Source organism: Salvelinus fontinalis, chromosome 37 (genome assembly GCF_029448725.1).
Source record: "Salvelinus fontinalis isolate EN_2023a chromosome 37, ASM2944872v1, whole genome shotgun sequence".
In the NCBI taxonomy this organism is placed as follows: domain Eukaryota; kingdom Metazoa; phylum Chordata; class Actinopteri; order Salmoniformes; family Salmonidae; genus Salvelinus; species Salvelinus fontinalis.
In genome coordinates this window covers 13,193,464-13,219,414 of record NC_074701.1, presented here as the reverse complement: position 1 = coordinate 13,219,414, position 25,951 = coordinate 13,193,464, and the positions used below count along the sequence as shown (strand labels likewise).

General features: G+C 43.9%; 1 protein-coding gene across 2 annotated transcripts in view; it reads left to right on the top strand.

Annotated features, from left to right (window-relative positions):
• The window catches only part of LOC129836166 (inositol polyphosphate-5-phosphatase A-like), a 266,559-nt gene that overhangs the window by 135,694 nt on the left and 104,914 nt on the right, over positions 1 to 25,951 (top strand). For both annotated transcript variants that reach the window (XM_055902012.1, XM_055902011.1), the window contains exons 5-8: positions 7,519 to 7,582; positions 9,233 to 9,336; positions 21,219 to 21,271; positions 22,136 to 22,255. In XM_055902012.1, coding sequence (XP_055757987.1) covers positions 7,519 to 7,582; positions 9,233 to 9,336; positions 21,219 to 21,271; positions 22,136 to 22,255 — 341 coding nt within the window. The remainder of the gene's footprint in view (positions 1 to 7,518; positions 7,583 to 9,232; positions 9,337 to 21,218; positions 21,272 to 22,135; positions 22,256 to 25,951) is intronic.

The window sequence follows — 25,951 nt, the reverse complement described above, 5'->3', positions numbered from 1 at the left end:
CGCAGTTCAGAACTTGATTGTGTTGTATGTATTTTAACTTTTTAATAACTAGCTTACGCAAATGTGTCCATCTTTCATTGAGCTGGGCTTGCACACTCCCCAACCATTAGGCAGGTCAGCGGTATAACAGGCACTACAGGTGTAATTTAATGTACTTTGATGTCCTGATTTTATAACCTCGTTAAAATATGCTGAAGTTGCTGTACAGTATTAGTAAATATGGAGTTGGAATATACAAACATGAATCTTGCCTTTTTAACGGGCTTTTGCTCCTGCTCCAAAAATTGGGCCACTTGTAAAACTCATTCAATGAGTGCAATTTAGAGAACTAATATTTTAATTTGATATTTGTGTTATGTTAAAGTAAGCTACTTTTACTGCCTTGAGTTCAAGGATGCAGCAAGGATTTTCTAAGAAAGTTAATGTACAATCATAAAAATACTTACACCACTGTGTATTCTTATTCTTCACTTCACCAAATGACTATGTATTAAAGCAACCTCCTTTGAAAATGGAAACAAGGTGTGCTATTATGTACTGCATCAATCCTTTTTAATTAAGTTATTATTCTCTTCAATCTGTATCACTAAGAAAAACCAATGGTATTATACCGAGCAAAAACACAACTAATTAGAGGGCCTATTTAAACGTCTGAGTCATGTTATGCATATTCTTTATTTGATTTGCTCTGTTGAATGTCCTTGCCGTGATGGTTTTACTGCTTTAGACCCCTCCAGCGGGCAGGTTACGGGAGCGACTGCTACGACTGATGAGCATGGCAGGAAATTGGCAGATGGAAGCATCCATTTCAGCGCTAATTAGAGGGTCCATCAGCCCAAGGACTGACAGGGTTCAACTGGGCAATGTAGTGCCTGCCAGCTCCCATCCCGCACGCTTTATAAAACGGTCTTTAATTCCTAGGCACAATATCATTAACTTTGTAAGTGGATGAACACAATGGACAAGCAATTTAATTAACTTCTACCATTGGATGTTGGAGGGGAGACTAAATTAAATTAATGCACAATATTTGCTAAGGAGGCAGCCAAACTTGGGAGCGGGGCTGGGTTGTTGGCAGGTCAGGCCGTTGCCGTGGGTTTGGCCAATTACGTCCTTGTTTAGACCCATCCATAATATTTTCTTCAAAATAAAATCTGTGATTTTGGAGATCAATCATGTGTGCATGTCACTCGAGTTTTCTCTGGGATTTTAGAATAGTATGCAGGAGCTGCTTTCTGCTTTCTAGAAGTTGACCAGCTCTCTTCCCTGCGAGCATAGGGGCCTAAACTCTCACAGACAGACCGTTTCTGCCAGGATCAGTGTTGTGGTTTAAAGGGACTTAAAGAAGTTATAGGATCTAGCACTCAAAACATTTCCCGTTTTTGGGGGGCTCATCCAGGATCTGTTCACTTTTAACGTTTTATCCCTGGATTGTTTAAAGATTGCGCAACACTGTATGTTATCTAGACGTTATTTCGGCGTAACTATAAGGGGTAACTTGTATGTCATTGTTGTGTAATAAGTGTGTTAGCACTTGTAGTTACATACCTCTTACCATTGATTGTAATTATACACTGCTCAAAAAAATAAAGGGAACACTTAAACAACACAATGTAACTCCAAGTCAATCACACTTCTGTGAAATCAAACTGTCCACTTAGGAAGCAACACTGATTGACAATAAATTGCACATGCTGTTGTGCAAATGGAATAGACAAAAGGTGGAAATTATAGGCAAATAGCAAGACACCCCCAATAAAGGAATGGTTCTGCAGGTGGTGACCACAGACCACTTCTCAGTTCCTATGCTTTCTGGCTGATGTTTTGGTCACTTTTGAATGCTGGCGGTGCTTTCACTCTAGTGGTAGCATGAGACGGAGTCTACAACCCACACAAGTGGCTCAGGTAGTGCAGTTCATCCAGGATGGCACATCAATGCGAGCTGTGGCAAAAAGGTTTGCTGTGTCTGTCAGCGTAGTGTCCAGAGCATGGAGGCGCTACCAGGAGACAGGCCAGTACATCAGGAGACGTGGAGGAGGCCGTAGGAGGGCAATAACCCAGCAGCAGGACCGCTACCTCCGCCTTTGTGCAATGAGGAGCACTGCCAGAGCCCTGCAAAATGACCTCCAGCAGGCCACAAATGTGCATGTGTTTTTTGAGCAGTGTATTTTCCCCAAAAATACTTAAGAGGAAGCTTAAGTACTAAATACCTGCATGTACATACAGTTGTGGCCAAATCCTAAAAAAACACCCAGGAATGGTTCAAGAAGAAATGCTGAACTGTCCAGATCTGGCCAGAGATAAGTTCACCTCTGAATCCCATGAAAAACCTATGGCGAGATCTGAAAACTGTAGTTGGTCGAAGGCACCCTTTAAACATTGAAGAATTGGAGCAGTTTGGGGCTGAAGAATGGACCAATTTGCCAGTAGAAAGGTGCAGCAAACTCATTGATGGCTACAAGAAGCATTTGCCGGCAGTAATCTTGGCCGAATGCTGTTGAACCAACTAGCTCCAGTAGGCCAATCATTTTGTCAATGCCATTTGTTTTTATTTTCTAAATTAAAATTGTAATTCAATTATAATTAAACTCGTCCCCCCCCCCAAGAAATTGGTTCTGCAATGTTGAAAATCCAATAAGTTGTGGAGAAATAGGGAATTATTTAGGAAAAGTGCAAGGGAACCAATATATTTGGCCACGGTTGTAGTTTAGGGTTGCTTAACTGGTAGTTGCTTTGGTTGCTACTTTGACAGATCAAATTGTGGGCATTTCTAGAAAGATAATTTATACTCAATGACTTAGCATTTATCCATCTTTGTTTATCCAGCTAAGAACAATTCATTGCCTCATAAGAATACACCCTTGTATTTCTTTGGAAGATCCAGTTACCCCTGTGATAATGCGTGCACACACACACACACACACACACACACACACACACACACACACACACACACACACACACACACACACACACACACACACACACACACACACACACACACACACACACACACACACACACACACACACCATGTGCACCATGTCTCAATACTTATGGCACCCATCGTCTTCTAAAAGTTCTCCCCCATAGACAAGGGCTCCTTCAGGAAATGATCGATTGCTAAACATCCAGCCTGTTTTTAAATAAGAGGAAGTGACAGAATAACTTTTAATGAGAGTTTTGTCTGTGTATCCAGTCATGCCTTCCACCAGACGATGAATAATAGACACTGTGGCTCAATACTCTGAATACTCAATCAATTGGACTGTGAGTGGTGCTTGGCAAACACATATGGCGGTGGGGGGGGGGGGGGTACTAAAGCGGTCTCGATCTGTATTTCTCTGCTGAAAAGCAAGCCTTCTATTGACGCTTTCTCCTGCCCGGGTGTTTTCATTGCATAGGATGACAAACAGCCTGTTTGTACAGTATTGGAGATTTGTGCAGAGCTCTCCTCACAGAAGGCGTATAGTAAGCCCTGAATAGCAAGTGGTCTAGTGCTCTCATTGCGCCCTGTCTGGTCAAGATAACCGTTGAAATAATGCCATAGAATGTGTTGCTTGTTCAAAGTAGGGCTTACGTGTAAAATACAATGCTGAGTGTTCATTATAGCCATGAGGCATTGAGTAAATATTGTTGTGGGGCGATCTTGTTTAATTTACAGTATCTTAGGGATGTTTGATAATATGGTAGTGTGACACGGGACTGAGGCTACTCTTGGGACAGACCGTGCTCCCTCAGGGCGGAATGGAGAAAAATTATTACTTTTATGTTTGCTTTATGGCTCATTTTTCATATTAAATGCAGAAAATCCATTAGAGGTCATGATTCCGTACTTATTTTCCTCCACTATAACTAATTCCTGAAGCAGAGTATCGATAAAGCACTCAGTGGAACAGACTATGCAGGCTTCTGGACCTCTCAACTCTCTGTTTTCCACTAGGCCATCCCCTATCTACTAGGGTTATTGGAAATGTCAACTGCCTGTGTGCTCGCTCTTTGTCTCACTCTCTCTTTCTTTCCCTCTCTGTCTGTAACACACACACACCGATACAGCTTCCATTGTGTTAGAGTGGTTATCTCATCTGAGCGGCGTGGCCGATACAACTCCCGATAAGAGATACCATTGCCAGCGCGGGCAATAAAACCTGGATTTTATGGCTCGGTTATTGTCTTTCTGTCTACAATTATGATGATTACTCATTTCCCCGAGCTCCTCTTGGCCCTTGCCAGTTGCACATAATAGAGTGCATTTTACTAATGGAAAATTAAGTAGACGTTGTGACAGTGGGCTTTATAAATATGTAAAATATACTTTTAATTATTTCAAGGGAATCTGGCAGCGAATCAATAAAGTGGTACGGGACAAACATACACTTGACACGGGCCATTGTAAAGCCACTGGTAAAAGATAAGCATATCCTGTCCGCGCAGTCAGGCTCTAATTCATATTTTGAGCCTGTCATGTTCAGAGACAAATGGATTAATTGCTAATATAATTGGTTCTTCATGAGGAGGGAGCAAGAATAAGACCAGCCGGTCCATTTTTGAACCCTGATGCCAAATGAATATCTATTAGGCAAGAGGTTAAGTAGATTTTTCGTGATTTACACATGCAGCGCATTCGGAAATAATTCAGACTCCTTGACTCTTTCCACATTTTGTTACGTTACAGCCTTATTCTAAAATGGATTAAATACATGTTTCCCTCAATCTACACACAGTACCACATAATGATGAAGCGAAAACAGGTTTTCAGAAATGTTTGCAAATGTATCAAAAACAGAAATACCTTATTTACATAAGTATTCAGACCTTTTGCAATGAGACTCGAATTTGAGCTTAGGTGCGTCCTGTTTCCATTGATCATCGTTGAAATGTTTTTTGAGTCCACCTGTGGTAAATTCAATTGATTGGACATGATTTGGAAAGACACACACCTGTCTATATACGGTTTCACAGTCTACAGTGCATGTCAGAGCAAAAAACAAGCCATGAGATCGAAGGAGTTCCAAGACAGGATTGTGTTGATGCACACATCTGGGGAAGGGTAACAAAACATTTCTGCAGCACTGAAGGTCCCCAAGAACACAGTGGCCTCATCATTCTTAAATGGAAGAAGTTTGGAACCACCAAAACTCTTCCTAGAGCTGAACGCTCGACAAAATGAACAATCGGGGGACAAGGGCCTTGGTCAGGGAGGTAACCAAGAACCCGATGGTCACTCTGACAGAGTTCCTTAGTGGAGAGGGGAGAACCTTCTAGAAGGACAACCATCTCTGGAGCACTCTACCAATCAGGTAGAGTGGCCAGGAGAAAGCCACTCTTCAGTAAAATGCACATGACAGCCCGCTTGGAGTTTGCCAAAAGGCACCAGAGCCCGGACTTGAGCCCGATCTAACATCTCTGGAGAGACCTGAAAATAGCTGTGCAGCAACGCTCCCCATCCAACCTGACAGAGCTTGAGAGGATCTGCAGAGAAGAATGGGAGATATTCCCCAAATACAGGTGTGCCAAGCTTTTAGCGTCATACCCAAGAAGTATCAAGGCTGTAATCGCTGCCAAAGGTGCTTCAACAAAGTACTGAGTAAAGGGTCTGAATATTTCTGTAAATATAATATCTAATTTTTTATTTTTAATAAATTTGCAAAAATATCTAAACCGGTTTTTGTTTTGTCATTATGGGGTATTATGTGTAGATTGATGGGGGGTGATGCTGTGGCTTAGGCCTACCCGTGCACTAAACAAGCAAACCCAGGCATTTTTCAATTCTATTTGGATTCTCTGTTGACTATAGGCTAGACCAACAGAATGTTATAATGTTTGAGGATTTGAACATAAAATCAGGTGCTTTAGAAATGTTTAATGGTGACTGAAATTCATATTTCGACTCATATTTTTATATTTGAGCTTAATTACTATTTATTCTGGATTCATTCCAAATATACAGACTGCAGCAACAAAATCAACAACAGTGGTGTCATTTTGACATCTAGCACAGTTTCCCTCCCTCACCCCCCTAATGTCCCCCTCTCTTTCTCTCTCACTGTCAGTGGCAGTTTGAGGTGAAAAAGAACATAAAGAAAACCTACGAGAAATAAAAAGGGGGCCCTTCCTGGAAGCCGTCCTCCTGCTGAGGGGAAAGTTGACCTAGAGTCCTACTGCTTTCAATCCATCCCTCGCTTTTTTGTCCTCCTTCAGAAAAAGGAGGGAGGAAGATAGAATGAAAGAGCGGTGCATGGCGGTGGGTTTGGGTCACCAGCCGCTGTTCTCATCAATTAAATGTGCGACAGTGTTTTCCGTTGGATGAACTTCTATGTCAAGGAGATGGGCAGGACCTCATGTTTGTGCTTTTGACAAATCGGCAAATGTTTAATCTCAAGATGTGCCGGCGCTCATAAATAATGCAGGGTCTGGCTGCCGAGCCCCCAAACTCTCCCCCTGCCAGAGAGGGTGTCTGCTCCGCCCCTAAAAGGAAAACGGCACAAAATCAGACTAAATCCTCTATCTCTTTCTCTCTCTCTCTCTCCCTCTGTCCTTTTCTCCCTCTGCCGTCTGTCTCCTCCCCTCTAAGGAGACTTACCTCTCTCTCTCTCTCTCTCTCTCTCTCTCTCTCTCTCTCTCTCTCTCTCTCTCTCTCGTTCTCTCTCTCGTTCTGCGCTCTCGCTCTTTCTGTCCCTCTCTTTGAAGCTCATATAACCTTCCTTGTCCCGCCACTAACGATTCCACGACCTGCACAATTCTGAACTGGGCTCACTTTCGTGTTGTCATCCAGTGTATTTTTTCTTCTCTCCCTAATATCCATTTCCTCCTCTTTTGGCTCTCTATTCCAGTGCAGTGTAGGAGGAGAAAGGAGGGTTGCATGCAGCAGGACCAATGACAGAATTATCCTCAAGCAAGGGCTGAGGGCTCGCTATCTCCAAGCCCCAGCGGATTGAGAGCAGGCTTTTCCTCTATTGCCTAGATATAAAAAGCACAGAGAAAGCGTGTAGTGGACTGTGAACCGCATCAAATCCCCTGCATTATTTTTCCCCCCCACAGTTTGTTTGGGTTGTCTACAGACTGGGGAAACTTTGTGATTGTTCTTTCAGAAATTAAGAATTTAATCCTATTGAAGTAGTTCTTTGGTTGTTCCAAAGTCCATCTGAATGTGTCCTTTGAAAAGTTGGAATTATTTATTCTTCAGGAAGCCTTGTACCAAATAAAGGGTCTGAGAACTCGAATGCACTGTATATTCGATTGACTGCTTTAATTCAATATCTGCTGTGGGAAAATACTGTACATAAACTAAACAGTGGTGTGATCTTTTGCCTGGAATGATTAGTGTGTGTACCTTAGTTGCCCTCTACACAGCAAAGCTCTACAAATGAATGGTGCTTTATACTACTTGGAACCAATCTTTGCTTCGATTGCTCAGTAATATTTTGTGTTTAGTTAATCCCGGGTTATTTCCAAGAATCTCTGACTAAATGGTTTGTTAACAATTCTCCTAAATCTCATGCGCTCTCTATCTTCCAGGCACTAGGAAGTTGCTACTTTCTTCACGAATCCTTGAAAAACATCCACCAGTTTGATTTCAAAGGTGAGTCCCTCGCCCCCCCAATGAAATCTCTACCCGTGCCCTCTCACATACCCCCCTCCATATAACACCCTACATTCCACGGCCCATCACCGCTTCCATCAAAACCAGTAAGGTTGAGATTGGCAGGGGGAAGATAATGTTCAGGGGCGATAGATAGAATGGTAATGCTTATTAATATTAGGATTTAATTCATGGGTTTTCGGGCTCCACAGTAATTGTGTACGGAGGTTATTGGACAGTTACGGCCCTCTCATCAGCTTGGGGTGTCAGAGGGCCAGGGGCCTGGCGGCCAGGCTAATTAAAGAGGGGATATAGATGTGGAGCCGCAACGTTGTTCCCATTACACCAGAGTCAGCATTTGCACCATCCTCTCACCACCAGTGAAGGACAGGGCGAGGGGGAATGTGAGAGGACACACACACACACACACACACACACGCATGCAGCATTCAGACATGGATACACACGCGCACACAAGCATACAGACACACACACACACACACCCTCACCCGTCAAACACCCTGGATAACAGCATGCTCCTTTTACATGGGATTAGGATATATCCAGAATGAGCTCATTTACGCTTTACAAGATGCTACTGGACTGAATAAACACTTGAACCATGTGGAAGACGTCAATTATTACACCTGCTTCTTTGGTAAAGAACTATGACACATTTTCCATGACCCGTATTCATTAAGTGTCTCAGAGTAGGATTGCTGATCAGCTCCCTCCTGTCCATTTCAGAATAATCCAAACGTCCAAACTGATCCTAGATCAGCATTGCTACTCTGAGACGGTTTATGGAAACGGGTCCAGACGTCAGGTGAATGTGGGAGACGTTTTCAGGCTCTGACCCCAGTTCAGGTTATGTGTTGTAGTTACATGATACATCCAGGCTGTATCACAACCGGCCGGGATTGGGAGTCCCATAGGGCGGTGCACAATTGGCCCAGCGTCGTCCAGGTTTGGCCGCTGTAGGCCGCCATTGTAAATAAGAATTTGTTCTTAACTGACTTGCCTAGTTAAATAAAGGTTAAATAAAAAGAAATGAAATACAACATGGATGCCTTAGATCATCCAATGTTGAGGCGAGCCCAATAGCGACGCCGTGACCTATACTCATAGGATCAGGTTCAGAGATCTTGACATGCCAAACTGTTTTTACCTTTAAGATATTTTCAGCCTTTTACACGCTGAGTAAAACATGCTCACCCTTTAGTTCTGCAAATTTAGGAGGGTTCAAAAGGCTAAAACTATCTGAGAGGTCAAAATGGTTTGGCATGTCAAGCTCTCTGACACTGATCCCATGTGTATGGGTCACGGTGTCACGCTGTTTGGTTCACCTTAGATCATCTAAGGCCTCCTTGTAAGTACAACACACAACCTGAATTTAGACTGGGTCAGCGGGGAGAATCTGTTGCTTCACCTAGTCAGGAGTTCCCATATACTTCCACTAACAACCAGCAGGTGGAGTAGTAGGCTGATGAAGCCCTTGCTTTATGCGTGCATGACTACATCTAGAATCTAGATCTACACAATACTGTTTTGTGATGTTAGTATGTTTGAACTGTGAATCATGCTCTTAAGACTAGCTAGTATTGTATTAATACGGCCTCTTTGGCTTTCCGTCTGTGTTTTTCCCCATAGCCAAGAAATTCAAGAAGGTGGTTGGGAAAGAGATCTACTCAGACACTCTAGAGAGCACATCCATGTTGGAGAAGGAGAAGTTTCCTCAGGACTACTTCCCTGAGGTGCGTATCCTTCCACTGTTGCTGTAGTGACTGAGAGGGACTATCTCTCAGCCTCTGTACTGCTTTCTGAAGCTCTGGGACTTTGATTGACAGAGTGCTGTCATTAATGAACACTACACAGCAATGTGACATGATGACACCACTGTCTTAATAAAAGACAGCTGATCTACATGATTTTAGCCCCGATTCAGCTATCCCAGACAAGTTTCTGACATCTGAGACAAAATCCCCATGTCATTGCCTACTCAGGGCGTGCGGCCGTCACCGACGCTCGTTTAATGTGAGCGGGTCAGAGGCGCAATCTGAGGGCTACCGATCTCATCTTTGAGCAGCCCCAGACATCCCAATATTTTCAAAGATGTTTGATTTTATTGGCACAAAATCTGCAATGCTCTTGTAGTGTGAGCATGTTTTGAGAATTGTGATCAGCAATAGCCAATGAGAGCTCGCCAGAGAACAAGCCAGTGAGATGATGACGTTGTTTCGCATAACTCAGAATGTGTAGACACTCAAGCAGGAGCGATGACTGACTACTAGTGTGCGTTTGTACTTGCCTTTAACCAAAGCCTAAGTGTTAAATTGGTACAGTGCTGAAGTTCACAAGAAATGTTATTTCATTCAAAACGTTGGCTAGAAATTTCAACTGTGTATGGCAAGCGTGAATGTCTGGCTGCAAACTTTTATGAGGCTGCTTTGAGCCACAGCTTATTCTAGCTACGTTTAACGTCTCCATCACATCGATAGCGTCATTATGCAAAATGGTACGCAGCATCATCTGGATATGTCTGCAACAAAAGTTCAACAATCTCCTTCTGCTACCATATCTGTCAAACCGTCTATGCATACAGTTTGACTCGTACGTTCGACAGATCCAACAAATGCACTGCAACTGCAAGGCAAGCTGCAGGGCAAAAGCAGCTTTCCATTGGAAATGAATGTTCTTCTGGTGTACCAAAATGCAACGACGCGATCTAGGCTTTACAATCTAAAAACATCAGCACATCATTGTTTTCGCGAGACAGCATGGTGGTATGGAGAATCCTCACGAACAAGTGAGGCATTTTGTAGTGTGTGACTGTGCCAGATCGTTCAGTGTGCGCACTACTAAGTTGTCAAGACAAAAAACAACATAAATGACTGTCGTTTAATGTCTCAGCAATGTTAGGATTTTGAAAGTTTTGTAGTGTACACCTGGCGTAAGGCATGGACCTTGTTAATACGTTTTGGATGCTTGCATTTAGTCCACTTAATACAGTAGGTATTGCAAGTGCTGAAAAAGTTTTGGTTATATATTTCGTTTTTTTTTTTTACTTGCAACACTTTTGCGGCACTTAGTTTTTGACATGTTTTTTTATATCGAAATGGTTTATGTTGCATAATACATTTAGAATATTTTCAAAAGTAGGTATATGTTTTTACCAAATAAACCACAGAAAAACTATTGGTACTATTACACATTTATGGCAGTGTTTCCTCTTCATCAGTGGAGTATTTCCCTTTACTATTTTGCATTTTCACAAAAGATACGGCGTGAAGTGAAAACACAAGGTTATTTTGGTGTCTGCATTTTTTTTCTTTCTTTACTTTCCCTCAAAAACCAAATGAATACAAGGATCAGTTGAACAGTGGAAGATTGAGATGGCACTCTTGCAAAAGCTTTAATTCAGTGACTTGCTGGGCTTCGTAGTGCAGCCTGTGTGCGTTGTATGTCTGTTCGTTCTGTGGGTTCCTCTGCTGGGTCCACATCATAAGGGAACGTCGCGCTGTGCTGATATAGTAATAAAGAGCATGAGTGCCCGCGTGTCAGCCCCATGCTCCTCGCTCATCTGTCAACCGCGCTCCGCCGGCCACCTCCTCAAATATATGCAAAGGAGATGGATACATCCTTTCACAGACGTAGTCTCCCAATTTCCGTCTCTTTCACACACACACACTCTCATGTACACGTTCTCTCTCTCTCTCTCTCTTGCTCTCTCTCTCTCTCTCTCTCTCTCTCTCTCTCTCTCTGTCCCCCCCACCCACCTTGGAGTTCCTCAGTTTGCCATTTTCAAAGATGATCTAAAACCAATTACATCGATTGAGGCGTGAAGTCGTTTAAAATTATTACAAGAAACGGGTGTTTGGTGCGTTAGGAGGACAAGCGCAAAACAAAACTGGGTGCTAAAAGCAAGCAGATGCCTAAGAAAGTTTACTCCCTGATTTATGCCTCTTTGCCAGCTGGGAATCCAGGGATGATGCTCCCGAGAGCAGCACTCCAGATAATGTTAGAAATGTAAAAATATCAGATTTGTGTAGTCTATCAGGGCCGAGTATTTTTTCTTCTCCCCCCCCCCCCCCCCCCCCCCCCCCCCCCCCCCGCCCAGCTCCGTAGTGAGAAATTGGTTATCATAGATCACAGATACTGCTCAAACCTCTTATGAAAGATGAATTAATTTCACTAATGCTTTAATGCAGAGCTCTCATGAGGAAGTCAGGCGCGCGATAACCCCTGCCTTGTCCCCGCTTCCTCCATGGTGATTTATGCTGTCTTTTAGTAGATGAAACCGCCTGGATTTGCCATTCATCTGCAGCCTTAAGGAATTCTATTAACAGGGGATCTGGGACAAGACGGACCGCCACGGACCGCAATGGGGGGGTCCAACTGGGTTCTGCAGGGTGCTGCTCTGGGTCTCAAGAGTGTTGTGGAAACTGGATAGTCATCCTAAGACATGATATACTAGAAAAGAGACCTCGCCAAGACCTTAGAATATGTGCGCTACAGAGAGCATGGGTTAATACATGTTATCTTCCATTAGAATCTACTGTATAAAGGTATAATTTTCTGTCATTTTCTAATGTTTTGATACCCCGTATAGAGAGGTGAAGCTATAGAATGTAGCAGCAGACAGTTTAGCCAGCTTGTCGGAGACTAACACCTCTCTTTCTCCGCTTGCACGTTAGCTTTACAGTCCACCGTTAATAAACTGTCACTCGGAGAGGGCCTGATGACATCATGGTAGGAGGGGTTGGTCTGTACGGCCCCTGATTGAGTGACAGCGCTGGTTAAAGACTAGCAATGTAACAGAGACAAAATTACATTTCCTGGCATCTCTTAGATTTGAGTGCCCTTGGGTTGGTTGTGTGTGTGGATGTGTGGTTGTATACTAGTGTATGGGTGTGTATACTAGTGTACAGTTTAAGTCGGAAGTTTACATACACATAGTTTGGAGTCATTAAAACTCGTTTTTCAACCACTCCACAAATTTCTTGTTAACAAACTAGTTTTGGCAAGTTTGTTAGGACATTTGCTTTGTGCATGACACAAGTAATTTTTCCAACAATTGTTGATTATTTCCCAATTCCAGTGGGTCAGAAGTTTACATACACTAACTTGATTGTGCCTTTAAACAGCTTGGAAAATTCCAGAAAATTATGTCATGGCTTTAGAAGCTTCTGATAGGCTAATTGACATCATTTGAGTCAATTGGAGGTGTACCTGTGGATGTATTTCAAGGCCTAACTTCAAACTCAAGGCCTCTTTGCTTGACATCATGGGAAAATCAAAAGAAATCAGCAACAACCTCAGATATTTTTTTGGGGCCTCCGAAAGGAGAAATTTCCAAATGCCTGAAGGTACCACGTTCATCTGTACAAACAATAGTACGCAAGTATAAACACCATGGGACCACGCAGTCATCATACCGCTCAGGAAGGAGAGGCGTTCTGTCTCCTAGAGATGAACGTACTTTGGTGCGAAAAGTGCAAATCAATCACAGAACAACAGCAAAGGACCTTGTGAAGATGCTGGAGGAAACGGGTACAAAAGTAAGTATATCCACAGTAAAATTTGTTCTATATCGACATAACTTGAAAGGCCCCTCAGCAAGGAAGAAGCCACTGCTCCAAAACCGCCATAAAAAAGCCAGACTACGGTTTGCAACTGCACATGGGGACAAAAATTGTACTTTTTGGAGAAATGTCCTCTGGTCTGATGAAAAAAATATATAACTGTTTGGCCATAATGAACATTGTTGTTTGGAGGAAAAGGGGGGAGGCTTGCAAGCCAAAGAACACCATCCCAACTGTGAAGCACGGGGGTGGCAGCATCATGTTGTGGGGGTGCTTTGCTGCAGGAGGGACTGGTGCACTTCACAAAATAGATTGCATCTTGAGGAAGGAAAATTATGTGGATATATTGAAGCAACATCTCAAGTCATCAGTCAGGAAGTTAAAGCTTGGTCGCAAATGGGTCTTCCAAATGGACAATGACCCCAAGCATACTTCCAAAGTTGTGGCAAAATGGCTTAAGGACGACAACGTCAAGGTATTGGAATGGCCATCACAAAGTCCTGAACTCAATCCTATAGAAAATGTATGGGCAGAACTGAAAAAGTGTGTGCGAGCAAGGAGGTCTGCAAACCTGACTCAGTTACACCAGCTCTGTCAGGAGGAATGGGCCAAAATTCACCCAACTTATTGTGGGAAGCTTATGGAAGGCTAGCCGAAACGTTTGACCCAAGTTAAACAATTTAAAGGCATGCTACCAAATACTAATTGAGTGTATGTAAACTTCTGACCCACTGGGAATGTGATGAAAGAAATAAAAGCTGAAATAAACCATTCTCTCTACTATTTTTCTGACATTTCACATTCTTAAAATAAAGTGGTGATCCTAACTGACCTAAGGCAGGGAATTTTTACTAGGATAAATTGTCAGGAATTGTGAAAAACTGAGTTTAAATGTATTTGGCTAAGGTGTATGTAAACTTCCGTCTTCAACTGTATTAATGTTGTGTGTTTGCTTTGACCCCTACTCATACCCCTGTCACACACAGCCTTGCTGTCTCATGTAGACCTCTCATGTCCACAATGGGGGTGAACAGGATCCTACTGTGATCCCAAGTCCCCTGGGTTGAGTCTGCTGAAATGACAACCCCTCCCTCCATGTATGCAAAACACACTGCCTTCATACTCCACAGACTGTGACTTATGGCTTGAAGTGGAGGAGAAAGGAGGGAGGGACATTAATTGAAAAGCTGAATAAGAAGGAACTGGACAAAATAGCGAGCAAATTTCTTTTGAAAGGTCGATGTGATGGATTTGGTGACCTGTCATTTCTTGTTGTTCCGTCAATCCTTTCAACTCGCCCGAGTATTTATAAATATATTTGTTGCTGCAGTAATACATGCTTCCAAAAAACATTGCATCGTAAGGATTTCTCCTTGGCTTATATAAATAAAGTGTTCGACCGAGACGTCAATGTCCCCTTTCCAATGATTGTGCACGGAAGTGGAAAAAACCTAACCGGGCCGTAGATCATTGTCCATACAAGTTTGTACTTCTTGGTTGCTACCACACGTCTGCTCATAAAAGCATTGGTTGTGGACTACACTCAGACACCCTTTAAGTACCCTCTGCTGTAAACTCTGATATTATGATTATGCGGCAGCCATACAAGTCCAGTTTTCAATGCAAGTCAACATCCTTTTAAATGGGAAAGTGGTATTGTTTCTACCCATGGTCCAGAGACCGTCCAGCTAGATCTGTCCTATAGGCTACCTGCCCCATTCCCCAGCCCCTGTATGTACTGTATGTTCTCCCCTCAGTCCCCACTGTCTCTATAAAGGGCTTGTCCTTCCCTTAAACCTCTACACAACACTGGATTTGGGACATTTTAAACAGCAGCACCTTCCATCCCACACACACTCAGTCTGGTCCAGTTCCTACTAAGCACACCCCAGTCAGACCCCCCTCTCTTATTTGATGGGGATGATGGAATAAAGATACATGGGGGGGTTCTGCATGAGGCCAAATCAGTCAGGGTTTGTGTGTATTACTTATTACTCACAGTGCATATCTGTTACGGGGACCTCTGTAACCCTGTCCTGTACTCCCTTATGGGTCTGCCCCACCGCACACTGTTATTTATAGGGGGATGGTCTGTCAGCTGAGATATAAGAAAGGTCAACAACAACAAAAACAGAGTGGGATTGGTCTTCCGCAATCCTGTACCACCATGACACGCGTGACATTTCATAGTGGACGTGAGAACTTCCGATGGACACAACTGGGGAGTTTATGGTGTCGCTTCATCTAATAGCGAATCCATTTTATAGCCCCATAGCTCGCTCTCCACTACTCCCCTCTCCGTCCCTTATCTGTATTGGCTGGGAGCCTGGCTGTCATGGCTGACCCACTCTGTATAGCCGTTCATCACTGTCACAGCCTAGGCACCCATCACTGGCCACGGAAGGTCAGCCTGTGTCACCCTCAGCCTCACAACCTTTTACTGCCTCACTCCACCACCCGCCCCCATGGTGACCCCTCACTGGCCAGGCCAGACCTGACCCCTCCCAGACGGTGGGGTCTTGGGGTGGCTGGACATCACCTGGGCCTACGCTACTCTGTCAGATGAAGTGTAGATGTTGTCTCTGTCTGTCTCACTCACTGATGATACTGTGGCTGTGGTACCAGCCTGAGTGGCAGCTTTTCAGCTGTCCTGCCTAGAGCAATAGGACATTTACATTTTTATCTCTCCGGCCAGGTTTTTTCCCCCCCTGGCCCTGTAACATGTTCTGTAGGCATTAAGGTGAGGTCGACGTTTCACTGTAGCGTTTGATTGGGTGCATGACAGTTGGTTGTCACTCCCAGTCTGAATGTCCCAGTCCCCTTGTGAATGACAGCTCTGTGTGTTGATGAATGGAAGGGAATGTGTGCAGCATGTGTGCGTGTCACATTAACCAAACGAGAAGACAAGGGTCAATCAGTCATAGGAGGAGGAAATGGGGCAATCTGAGGTTGCACGTCAGGGACGTGATGGATTTTTATGTTGTGATTTGTAGTTAATGGCTCTTTAAATTAAATTTAGATTACATATATTTCACGCTGCGTTAAGAGAGCAGGTTTGGACACCACCCTCTTCTCTCCTCCTCACCCCCCCCCCCCCCCGTCATCCTCTTCATCCTCTTCTCTCTTTATTCAAGTTCTTACAATGTTGTTACATACTGTATATCACGTCATATATATATACAGTACATATATAAATCTCTCTCAGGAAGTCAGGTAAAATAAAGATGAAATTGAGATATGATGCCAACAAATTTCTACTTACCACCTAAATGTAAATGTGGTTATTGAATCTGTGTTTTGTTGAATTTGTTGAATTACTTTCTCATTTATTTTCAACGACTGCATAATGTAAGGTATTCGTTCTATTATTTGTCTTTTTAAATGATCACAAAATATTTATCAAGTGCATTATGTTGATGAAAACCTATTTTGGTTTACCTTAAACCAGGCCGCGTACCGCAGCTGACCCGGAGCACATTCCTCTCACGCTCACTGCTCTCACTCTCTCTCTCACACACTCACTCACTCTCTCTCTCACTCACTCACTCTCTCTCTCACACACTCTCTCTCTCACACACGCACTCTCTCACTCACTCTCTCACTCTCACTCTCACTCATTCTCTATTTCACTCACTCACTCACTCACTCACTCACTCACTCACTCACTCACTCTCTCACACACTCACTCTCTCACTCTGACACTCACTCTCTCTCTCACACACTCACTCTCTCACTCTCTCACTCTCTCACTCACTCTCTCACTCACACACTCTCTCTCTCACACACTCTCTCTCTCACACACTCAATCTCTCACTCACTCACTCACTCTCTCTCTCACACACTCACTCTCTCTCTCACACACTCACTCTCTCACTCTCACACTCACTCTCACTCATTCTCTATTTCACTCACTCACTCTCTATTTCACTCACTCACTCACTCACTCACTCACTCAAAGTCACAATGTTGGACAGTGTGCTATAATTGGACCCATACATTCTGCCAGGCGGTATAGATTAATTCAAGTATGCTAATGTAATTCAATTTGATACAGTTCATCTTGTACTAATGCAGATTGAAGGATGTGAGACGCAATCAAATTGCTTTCAGGCCTACACATTTGCATCTAAGTTTTTAAATAAAATTAGTCCATTTGTAATTATGTGACCTGGGCCATAATTAGTTTATTCATCGCCATGGTTAACTCCCCATTAGGACGCTTCGATAGCTCCTGGGTTATTTGTTTATTTATGCATTCAAAATTAGGACGGTTGCGGCATCAATTTGTCTCTCATTTAATAATGAGCTTCATGGTAAATCATGTGCTGTGTGAGAGCTTGGACTCCTGACTGGGTAATTCACTCAGTAGCACTAATGGGGCGAGGCTATAGGAGGTTGACCAGGTGGCTATTGGTCAGGCCTCAGACCATTTTTGAGGTAATACTGTTTTTCCCCGTTGTCATGCAGTGTCATTGGGCTCAGGTTGGACAAATGTAAATACAGGGGAAATGGAAACAGGGGGAAACAAACTCTTAGAGGGTTGTCTTTGCATTGGTATAGCACTTGAATGAATGGGATGACTGTGTATGCCATTTGAGATTGTATTTTTAAATTAATTGAATATTTAAAACATACAATATACTAGCAGTGAAGCTGCTCAACAACTACATCACATTAGTCATCTAACAGACTCACAACCAGAGTGACTCACAGAAGCAACCAGGGTCAACGCCCTGCCTAAGGGCACGTCGACAGATCTCCCACAAGGTCAAAAACGGGGACCCAAACCAGCGATCTATCAGCCAACAGCCCAAGCTCCCAACCGCCAGGCCACCAGCCCTACAAGATCCCCCCGAGCTGCCCCCGTCCCCAATGCACCAACAACCAGCAAAATGAACAAAATCGAATAAAGACCAAGGAAAACAGAAAACAATGCAAAAATCATCAAGGACAACAAAAATCATAACAGCAAGGCCAACTGAATATGTTTGATTGCATGTATGGCACTATTTACATGTGTGTGTTTGTGTCCATGTATGTGGTTATTTGAATGAGAGTGTGTGTGTATATGCATGTGTACAAACACCTGCTCGGCATCAGCCTCAGGCAAACTGGCATGGGCTGTAACAACACTGCCCCTCAGTGTCATTCAAACTTACTTTTGTTTAGTTTAATTTTGACTTTATTTATTTTTTACTTTTATCTTTGACCGTCATTCTATCCCCTGCCCAGCACCTCTATTCCCACTTGTCTCCAATTCCACATCCCAACTCTCAGCTTCACTCAGTCCATCCCACCTATCTCTGCTGGCCACCCTCTTCAGATTTCTACGCACCATATAGGTGCGGGACTCTAACCCAGAAGCTTACAAGAAATCCTGCTATGCCCTGCGACGACAGGTCAACATACACAAGGCTGCAGGGCCAGACAGATTACCAGGACGTGTGCTCCGGGCATGTGCTGACCAACTGGCACGTGTCTTCACTGACATTTTCAACATGTCCCTGATTGAGTCTGTAATACCAACATGTTTCAAGCAGATTACCATAGTCACTGTGCCCAAGAACACAAAGGCAACCTGCCTAAATGACTACAGACCCGTAGCACTCATGTCCGTAGCCATGAAGTGCTTTGAAAAGTTGGTAATGGCTCACATCAACACCATTATCCCAGAAACCCTGGACCCACTCCAATTTGCATACCGCCCAAACAGATCCACAGACGATGCAATCTCTTGCACTCCACACTGCCCTTTCCCACCTGGACAAAAGGAACACCTATGTGAGAATGCTATTCATTGACTACAGCTCAGCGTTCAACACCATAGTGCCCTCAAAGCTCATCACTAAACTAAGGACCCTGGGACTAAACACCTCCCTCTGTACCTGGATCCTGGACTTCAAGACTAAGGCTAAGGAGATGCTTGTGGATTGTGGACTACAGTAATAGGAGGACCGAGCACGCCCCCATTCTCATCGACGGGGCTGCAGTGGAGCAGGTTGAGAGCTTCAAGTTCCTTGGTGTCCACATCAACAACAAACTAGAATGTTCCAATCACACCAAGACAGTCGTGAAGAGTGCACGACAAAGCCTATTCCCCCTCAGGAAACTAAAAAGATTTGGCATGGGTCCCGAGATCCTCAAAAGGTTCTACAGCTGCAATATCGAGACCATCCTGACTGGTTGCTTCACTACCTGGTACGGCAATTGCTCGGCCTCTGACCGCAAGGCACTACAGAGGGTAGTGCGTACGGCCCAGTACATCACTAAGCTAAGCTGCCTGCCATCCAGGACCTCTACACCAGGCGGTGTCAGAGGAAGGCCCAAAAAATTGTCAAAGACCCCAGCCACCTCAGTCACAGACTGTTCTCTCTACTACCACATAGCCAGCGGTACCGGAGTGCCAAGTCTAGGACAAAAAGGCTTCTCAACAGTTTTTACCTCCAGGCCGTAAGACTCCTGAACAGGTAATCAATTGGCTACCCAGACTATTTGCATTGTGTGCCCCCCTCCATTCCCCCCCAACCCCTCTTTTTACGCTGCTGCTACTCTCTTTTTATCATATATGCATAGTCACTTTAACTATACATTCATGTACATACTACCTCAATTGGGCCGACCAACCAGTGCTCCCGCATATTGGCTAACCGGGCTATCTGTATTGTGTCCCACCCGCCAACACCCTCATTTATGCTACTGCTACTCTCTGTTCATCATATATACATTGTCAGTTAACCATATCTACATGTACATACTACCTCAATCAGCCTAACCGGTGTCTGTATGTAGACTTGCTACTTTTATAGCCTCGCTCCTGTATATAGCCGGTCTTTTTACTGTTGTTTTATTTCTTTACCTACCTATTGTTCACCTAATACCTTTTTTTACACTTGGTTAGAGCCTGTAAATAAGCATTTCACTGTAAGGTCCACACCTGTTGTATTTGGCGCACGTGACAAATACACTTTGATTTGATTTGAACTGTGCTGTTTAAGTTTAACATTCAATTTCAATCTATCTAATGGAATAGAATCCACAGATAGGAAAGTTGATGATAAATACCTTTACTAAGAGTATTAGTTATTGAGTGACCCGGTCTCTCCAGATCTCCCAATGATACTATTTCTACGGTCAATTTTAGATCATTGTTATGCATTTTCAGACATTCCTGAATCTGAGACCAGAAACAGGCTACCTGAGGGCAATACCAAAATAAATGGTCTATTGATTCTGTATTCTCACATCAAAATTTGCAGAGCTGTGATAATTGTATGCCCCAAATATCCAACATTTTGTTGGTGGCAAGAATTCCATTTAATAATTTTAGCTGAAAAGCACGAAGTCTTGAATCTTGCGTAATTTTATATATCAACTTAACCCTGTAACATGGAATCGGTGTATTAAAAATCTCTTCCTAACTGTTTTGTAATCTGTATGGCACAGCTGTCAACATCCTGGTCCTCAAATGAAACTGTTATACTTTCCTATTTATGCTATTTATATTCCTCCTCCAGTTTTGATCTTTGATATTGGGCAGACAGACAAGTTCCCTACCTCCACCTGCTGCCACCTGCCTCCTCCATTTTTGGGGTAATGCTGTAATCAATTGGTTGTAATCTTGAATTGAGCAGACCTTCCCATACAATTCTGACAACTCCATGAAAGACAACTCTACATTTCCAATTTTCAATATAATATAAAAACAAAATACCCTTTTCAAACAACTTTCCCATAAATACAGGTATTTTATCAATCGGCACATTTGAGTTCAGCCAAAGTATTTGTTCTATTTTTTCAGGGGATGAAATTGAAATTGTAGCCAGCTCTGCATTGCTTGTTTAAAAAAAAGAGAGATACTTTGAAAAAAAGTATCATTTTCAGGTAATCGAAAATGAGACAATCTGCACAAAGGCAAAAAAGCCATTTTTTTTTTTAAATGGATGAGCTTTTCTTAGTAATCTACTTGAGAACAATTGAAGGTGCACTGCAGTAAGGTCCAATTCCATGCGATCCATGCTCACATTCAGTTGGCATGATGTCTCCCTCTGTTACAGTGCAAGTGGTCCAGAAAAGGCTTCATCAGGACTAGATGGGCTCTGGCTGACTGGTGAGTTTTCAAGACATCTCATTACACCTCAAACTACACCTATGATCAAACAGAATTTCTCAGCTTTTCATTGAGGTGTATTTTAGGGTCACATCCAGCTGTGACTACCCATAAAGCCTAGCAGTATCACCTGCAGTACCTGTCACTTTGGCTTTACTCCACTATCCATAGGCTATATCCCATGGGGCTTTGCAGGTCCCGGTCCAGTCTTCATAGAGAGGCAAGGTAGAGTCAGTCTTCCCTAGAGAGAGAGGCTTTACTTCTCTCCCCATCCCGGGATTAGATTAGACGTAATCTCGTTAGCCAAGCAGTTGCATATGACAGATGACAGAAAACATTACATGCAATTGAACCTGTGTGAGATGAATACAAACGTTTTGAGAGGGAGGGATGGAGGAGGGAGGGGGTTGTAATCGAATAGAAGGATGACATGAGAACAAAAGGGCTGAAACGGTAACACTCTAATAGAGACAGGCATGACGCGAGACAGGGACCTGAAGGGAGAGACAGAGAGGGGGAGGGAGATTGACAGGGATGGGAGAGAGGGACATGGATGAGAGGGACATTTTACCTATATATTTAGAAGTTTGTCAGCAGGAGAAGCGTCTTGAGGTGAGACATCCACTCTCATTTACAGAGATCGATATATAGTCAACAGTGGATCAATGAGACATGCTTAGCAGCATTAGCACCACTAGGAGTAAAGTGGACATGTCACTCAGCCTGTAGGGCAACCAGGCAAGTTAATCGAACTGCTCCATTCACAGAACCAAATGTATAGCACTGGTCCACAGGCCACGAGGTCAATCATGTGATTCAGGTGTCTCAAACTCAAATATCCTGGTCTTTCGGTCTCCCCCACAGTGCCTTTGACCTGGTCAACATCCACCTGTTCCACGATGCCTCCAACATACTGGCCCGGGAGAAGAGCCCCTCTGTCTACTCCGGGATGAGACAGAAGGCCCTTGGCTTTGTTCTAGACAGGTGACTGGCACTCTCCTCTCACCATTCTCTCATCGCTCATCTTATCATTATCGCCAACCATCCTCTCAGCACCCTCTTCATCTCTCCTTTACCAATCTCACCATCTCTCCTCTCACCATCCTCTCCATTCTTCTTTTCCACTCGACCCTGAGCAACACTCTCACCTCTCTGCCAGCAGAGAATCCTTCACCCAAGACCCCACTAAGCAAACAGGGGAGCCGTTCCAGCTAACATGCTAATGTGATTTATGTGATCTCCATTTACGGTGGAGCAGGATGATGGAGTGTGTTAAAGCAGCCCCTGCTCACTACCTGGTCATGCTAACACTGAATAGAAGCTATGTATCAGCCCTGCATTATGTGACCCCCACCAATGAAATCAAATCTGAATGCACAGCGTCTTTCACCTCCTTCCACTTTGAATCACTGCATACATATGGCCGGCATATATTATGAAGGGGTTTTGGCACCTCGTGAATTACGAGCTGTGTTTTATTCATTTCAAAGCTCATATTTACCCTCTCCTTGATTCTTTCATTTGATGAAAGAATGCTCTGCGTTTAATGGACAGGGAAGTGGGGGTGTTTGAGGAATAGGACAGCTTTTACAATTTTTATGAAGCCATAATTTACCTGGATTTATCGGTATAATGAAGTTTCAAAAGGACCTTTCTTGTTGCTTACGTTGAGGGTTTTGACCGTATTTTCTCAGCTTTGGTCCTGCTCTTGAAGTTGATTTTTTTTTAAAGTCATCTCGTAAATACGGCTAAATGTCAAATTTTCTGCTGGAGGTTGAATAGCACTGGGCTGGTGAGTGGCAGTTTCCACGCTCCCCTCTTTTAAATCCCCTTGTGCTCAAAAGGTATCCTTTGCTGGTAATTCCTCGGACATATCATTAAAAGGTGACAATGGCAGGGTATTTTTTCCTTTTTCCGGGAGGTGGGAGGGGTAACCTAGGGGGATGGGTTGTGGGATGGGTGGGAGGTGTAGGCCTATGTTCCGGCTAGGCTGGCATCTCATGCAGGGGGTGAAGGAGGGGGGGCATCGCGCCTCAACCACTCACTTTGGGGAAACACTCGGGCGCAGATCCGGACTGCCAGAGAGAGTGAAAGAAGCTGGCTGGGGTGGGGGGAGGCATACAAAAGGCCCTGGGCTCTGTTAGGGGCAGTGAATAATGTGCTGCTCCTTTCACAGGGGCTGCTAACCTTTTGGCAGCCACCAGTGAACTCCATTCTCCTCTGCCGATCGGGGAAGACAATGTGCCCAGGCCCGGCTTTGAATGAAGTGCTACCACCAACAGTGTTCCCATTCAGAGGCCGGTTGGGAACCATCTTTTTGGCCATTGTCCTAACTCTGACTCCTACCCCAGAAAGAGAGAAGGAAAAGGGTGAATATCTATAGCCAAGGCCCCCTCTCTTTCCCTACCTCCCTCTCTCTGAGCTCTAATCTCTCATTGTGGGGAGGGGGTAAGGAGGGGGAGTGGACAACACCAGCTGAGATCCAGAGGGGCTGCTGGTGCAGGAGCCTGGTCAGTGATCTAGCCTAAGGAGCAAGCTCCATGGCTGGGCCCAACCTTAGCCCCTTCCCTTATCTTGGGCCCAGGCTAATAATGCAGCTTACGGCCCATTGAAAACACATCTGATAAGCCCTTTCCTCTGTGGCCCTTTTAACTGCTAAACAGTGTTTATCTCCAAAGCCCTTCAAGGCCTCCAGGGAACAATGATAAGAAGGAACAGCGTTTAGCCAGCCAAACCTCTCCATTGAGTCACATCAAAAAGGCACTCCTCTGGTCTCCGGCTGATGTGGGGCCAGCAACTTCATGAGAGCCTATTTGAAATGTAAACCCTTCATGCTTGTTTTTATTCCTCAACACCATCCCCTTTGAAGACTGAAATATGAGCACCAAATGGCACCTAACGTTATTTACTCTGTTTATTCATATGTGTATTGCTAGACAACCATTCGGAGGTCTTGCCATATATTTTCAAGTAGATTCAAGTCAAAACTGGAACTTTGCCGCCCAGGAACATTCATTGTCTTCTTGGTAAGCAAGTCCAGTGTCGATTTGGCCTTGTGTTTTAGGTTATTGTCCTGCTGAAAGGTAAACTAATCTCCCAGTGTCTGGTTTAAAGCAGACAGAACCAGGTTTTCCTCTAGGATTTTGTCTGTGCTTAGCTCCATTACATTTGTTTTTTATCCTGAAAAACTCCCTAGTTCTTAACGATTACGAGGATAGCCATAACATGATGTAGCCACCACTATGCTTGAAAATATGGAGAGTGGTACTCAGTAATGTGTTGTATTAGATTTGCCCCAAGAATAACACTTAGTTTTCAGGAGAAGAAGTGAATTACTTTGACACATTTTTTGCAGAATTACTTTAGTGCCTTGTTGCAAACAGGTCAGTATTATGGAGTAACCACAATATTGTTGATCCATCCTCAGTTTTCTCCGCCATTAAACTTCACCATTGGCATCATGGTGCAGTCCCTGAGCAGTTTCCTTCCTCTCCGGCAACTGAGTTAGTTAGGACGCCTGTATCTTTGTAGTGACTGGATGGTGAATCAACACACCCAAAGTGTAATTAACAACTTCACCATGCTCAAAGGAATATTTAATGTCTGCTTTTTTAATTGTTACCCATCTACCAATAGGTTCTCTTCAAATAATGGCCCCGGAGGGGATGGCTGCCGTTTTACGGGCACCTAACCGACTGCTATTTTGTTTGTTTTTTCGCATTGTTTGTAACTCATTATGTACATAATGTTGCTGCTACAATCTCTTATGACCAAAAAGAGATTCTGGACATTAAACCAGCGATTACTCACCTCGAACTGGACAAAGATTTTTCTATAATGAGTCCGACAAGAAGGATATACTGCTTTGTCAAGACAAGGCCCAAATCCCCGTCATCAGCGTGAAGAAAAGACTGAGGAAAAGGGGGGGGAGGGCGGGGTGCCTTATAAGATTTGGCCGATGAGTAGGTAAACCACCACTTCCCTCTGTATTATTGGCCAACGTGCAATCATGGAAAACAAACTGGACGATCTATAATTAAGACTATCCTACCAACGGGACATTAAAAAAGATAATATATTATGTCAACATTCACAAAGCCGCGGGGCCAGAAGGATTAATAGGAAGTGTACTCAAAGCATGTGCGGACCAACTGCCAAGTGTATTCACTGACATTTTCAACCTCTCCATGACTGAGTCTGTAATACCTACAAGTTTCAAACATAATACCATAGTCCCTGTGCCCAAGAAAGTGAAGGTGACATGCCTAAATGATTACCACCCCGTAGCACTCACGTTGGTAGCCACAAAGTGCTTTGAAAGGCTGATCATGGCTTACATCAACGCCATAATTATGGAAAACCTAGACCCACTCCAATTCGTATACCGCGCCAACAGATCCACAGATGACACAATCTCAATCGCACTCCACTGCCCTTTCCCACCTGGACAAAAGGAACACCTATATGAGAATGCTGTTCATTGACTACAGCTCAGCGTTCAACACCATAGTGCCCTCAAAGCTCATCACTAAGCTAAGGACCCTGGGACTAGACACATCCCTCTGCAACTGGAGTATGGACTTCCTGATGGGCCACCCACAGGTGGTAAGGGTAGGCAACAACACATCTGCTACGCTGATCCTCAACACTGGGGTCCCTCAGGGATGCGTGCTTAGTCCC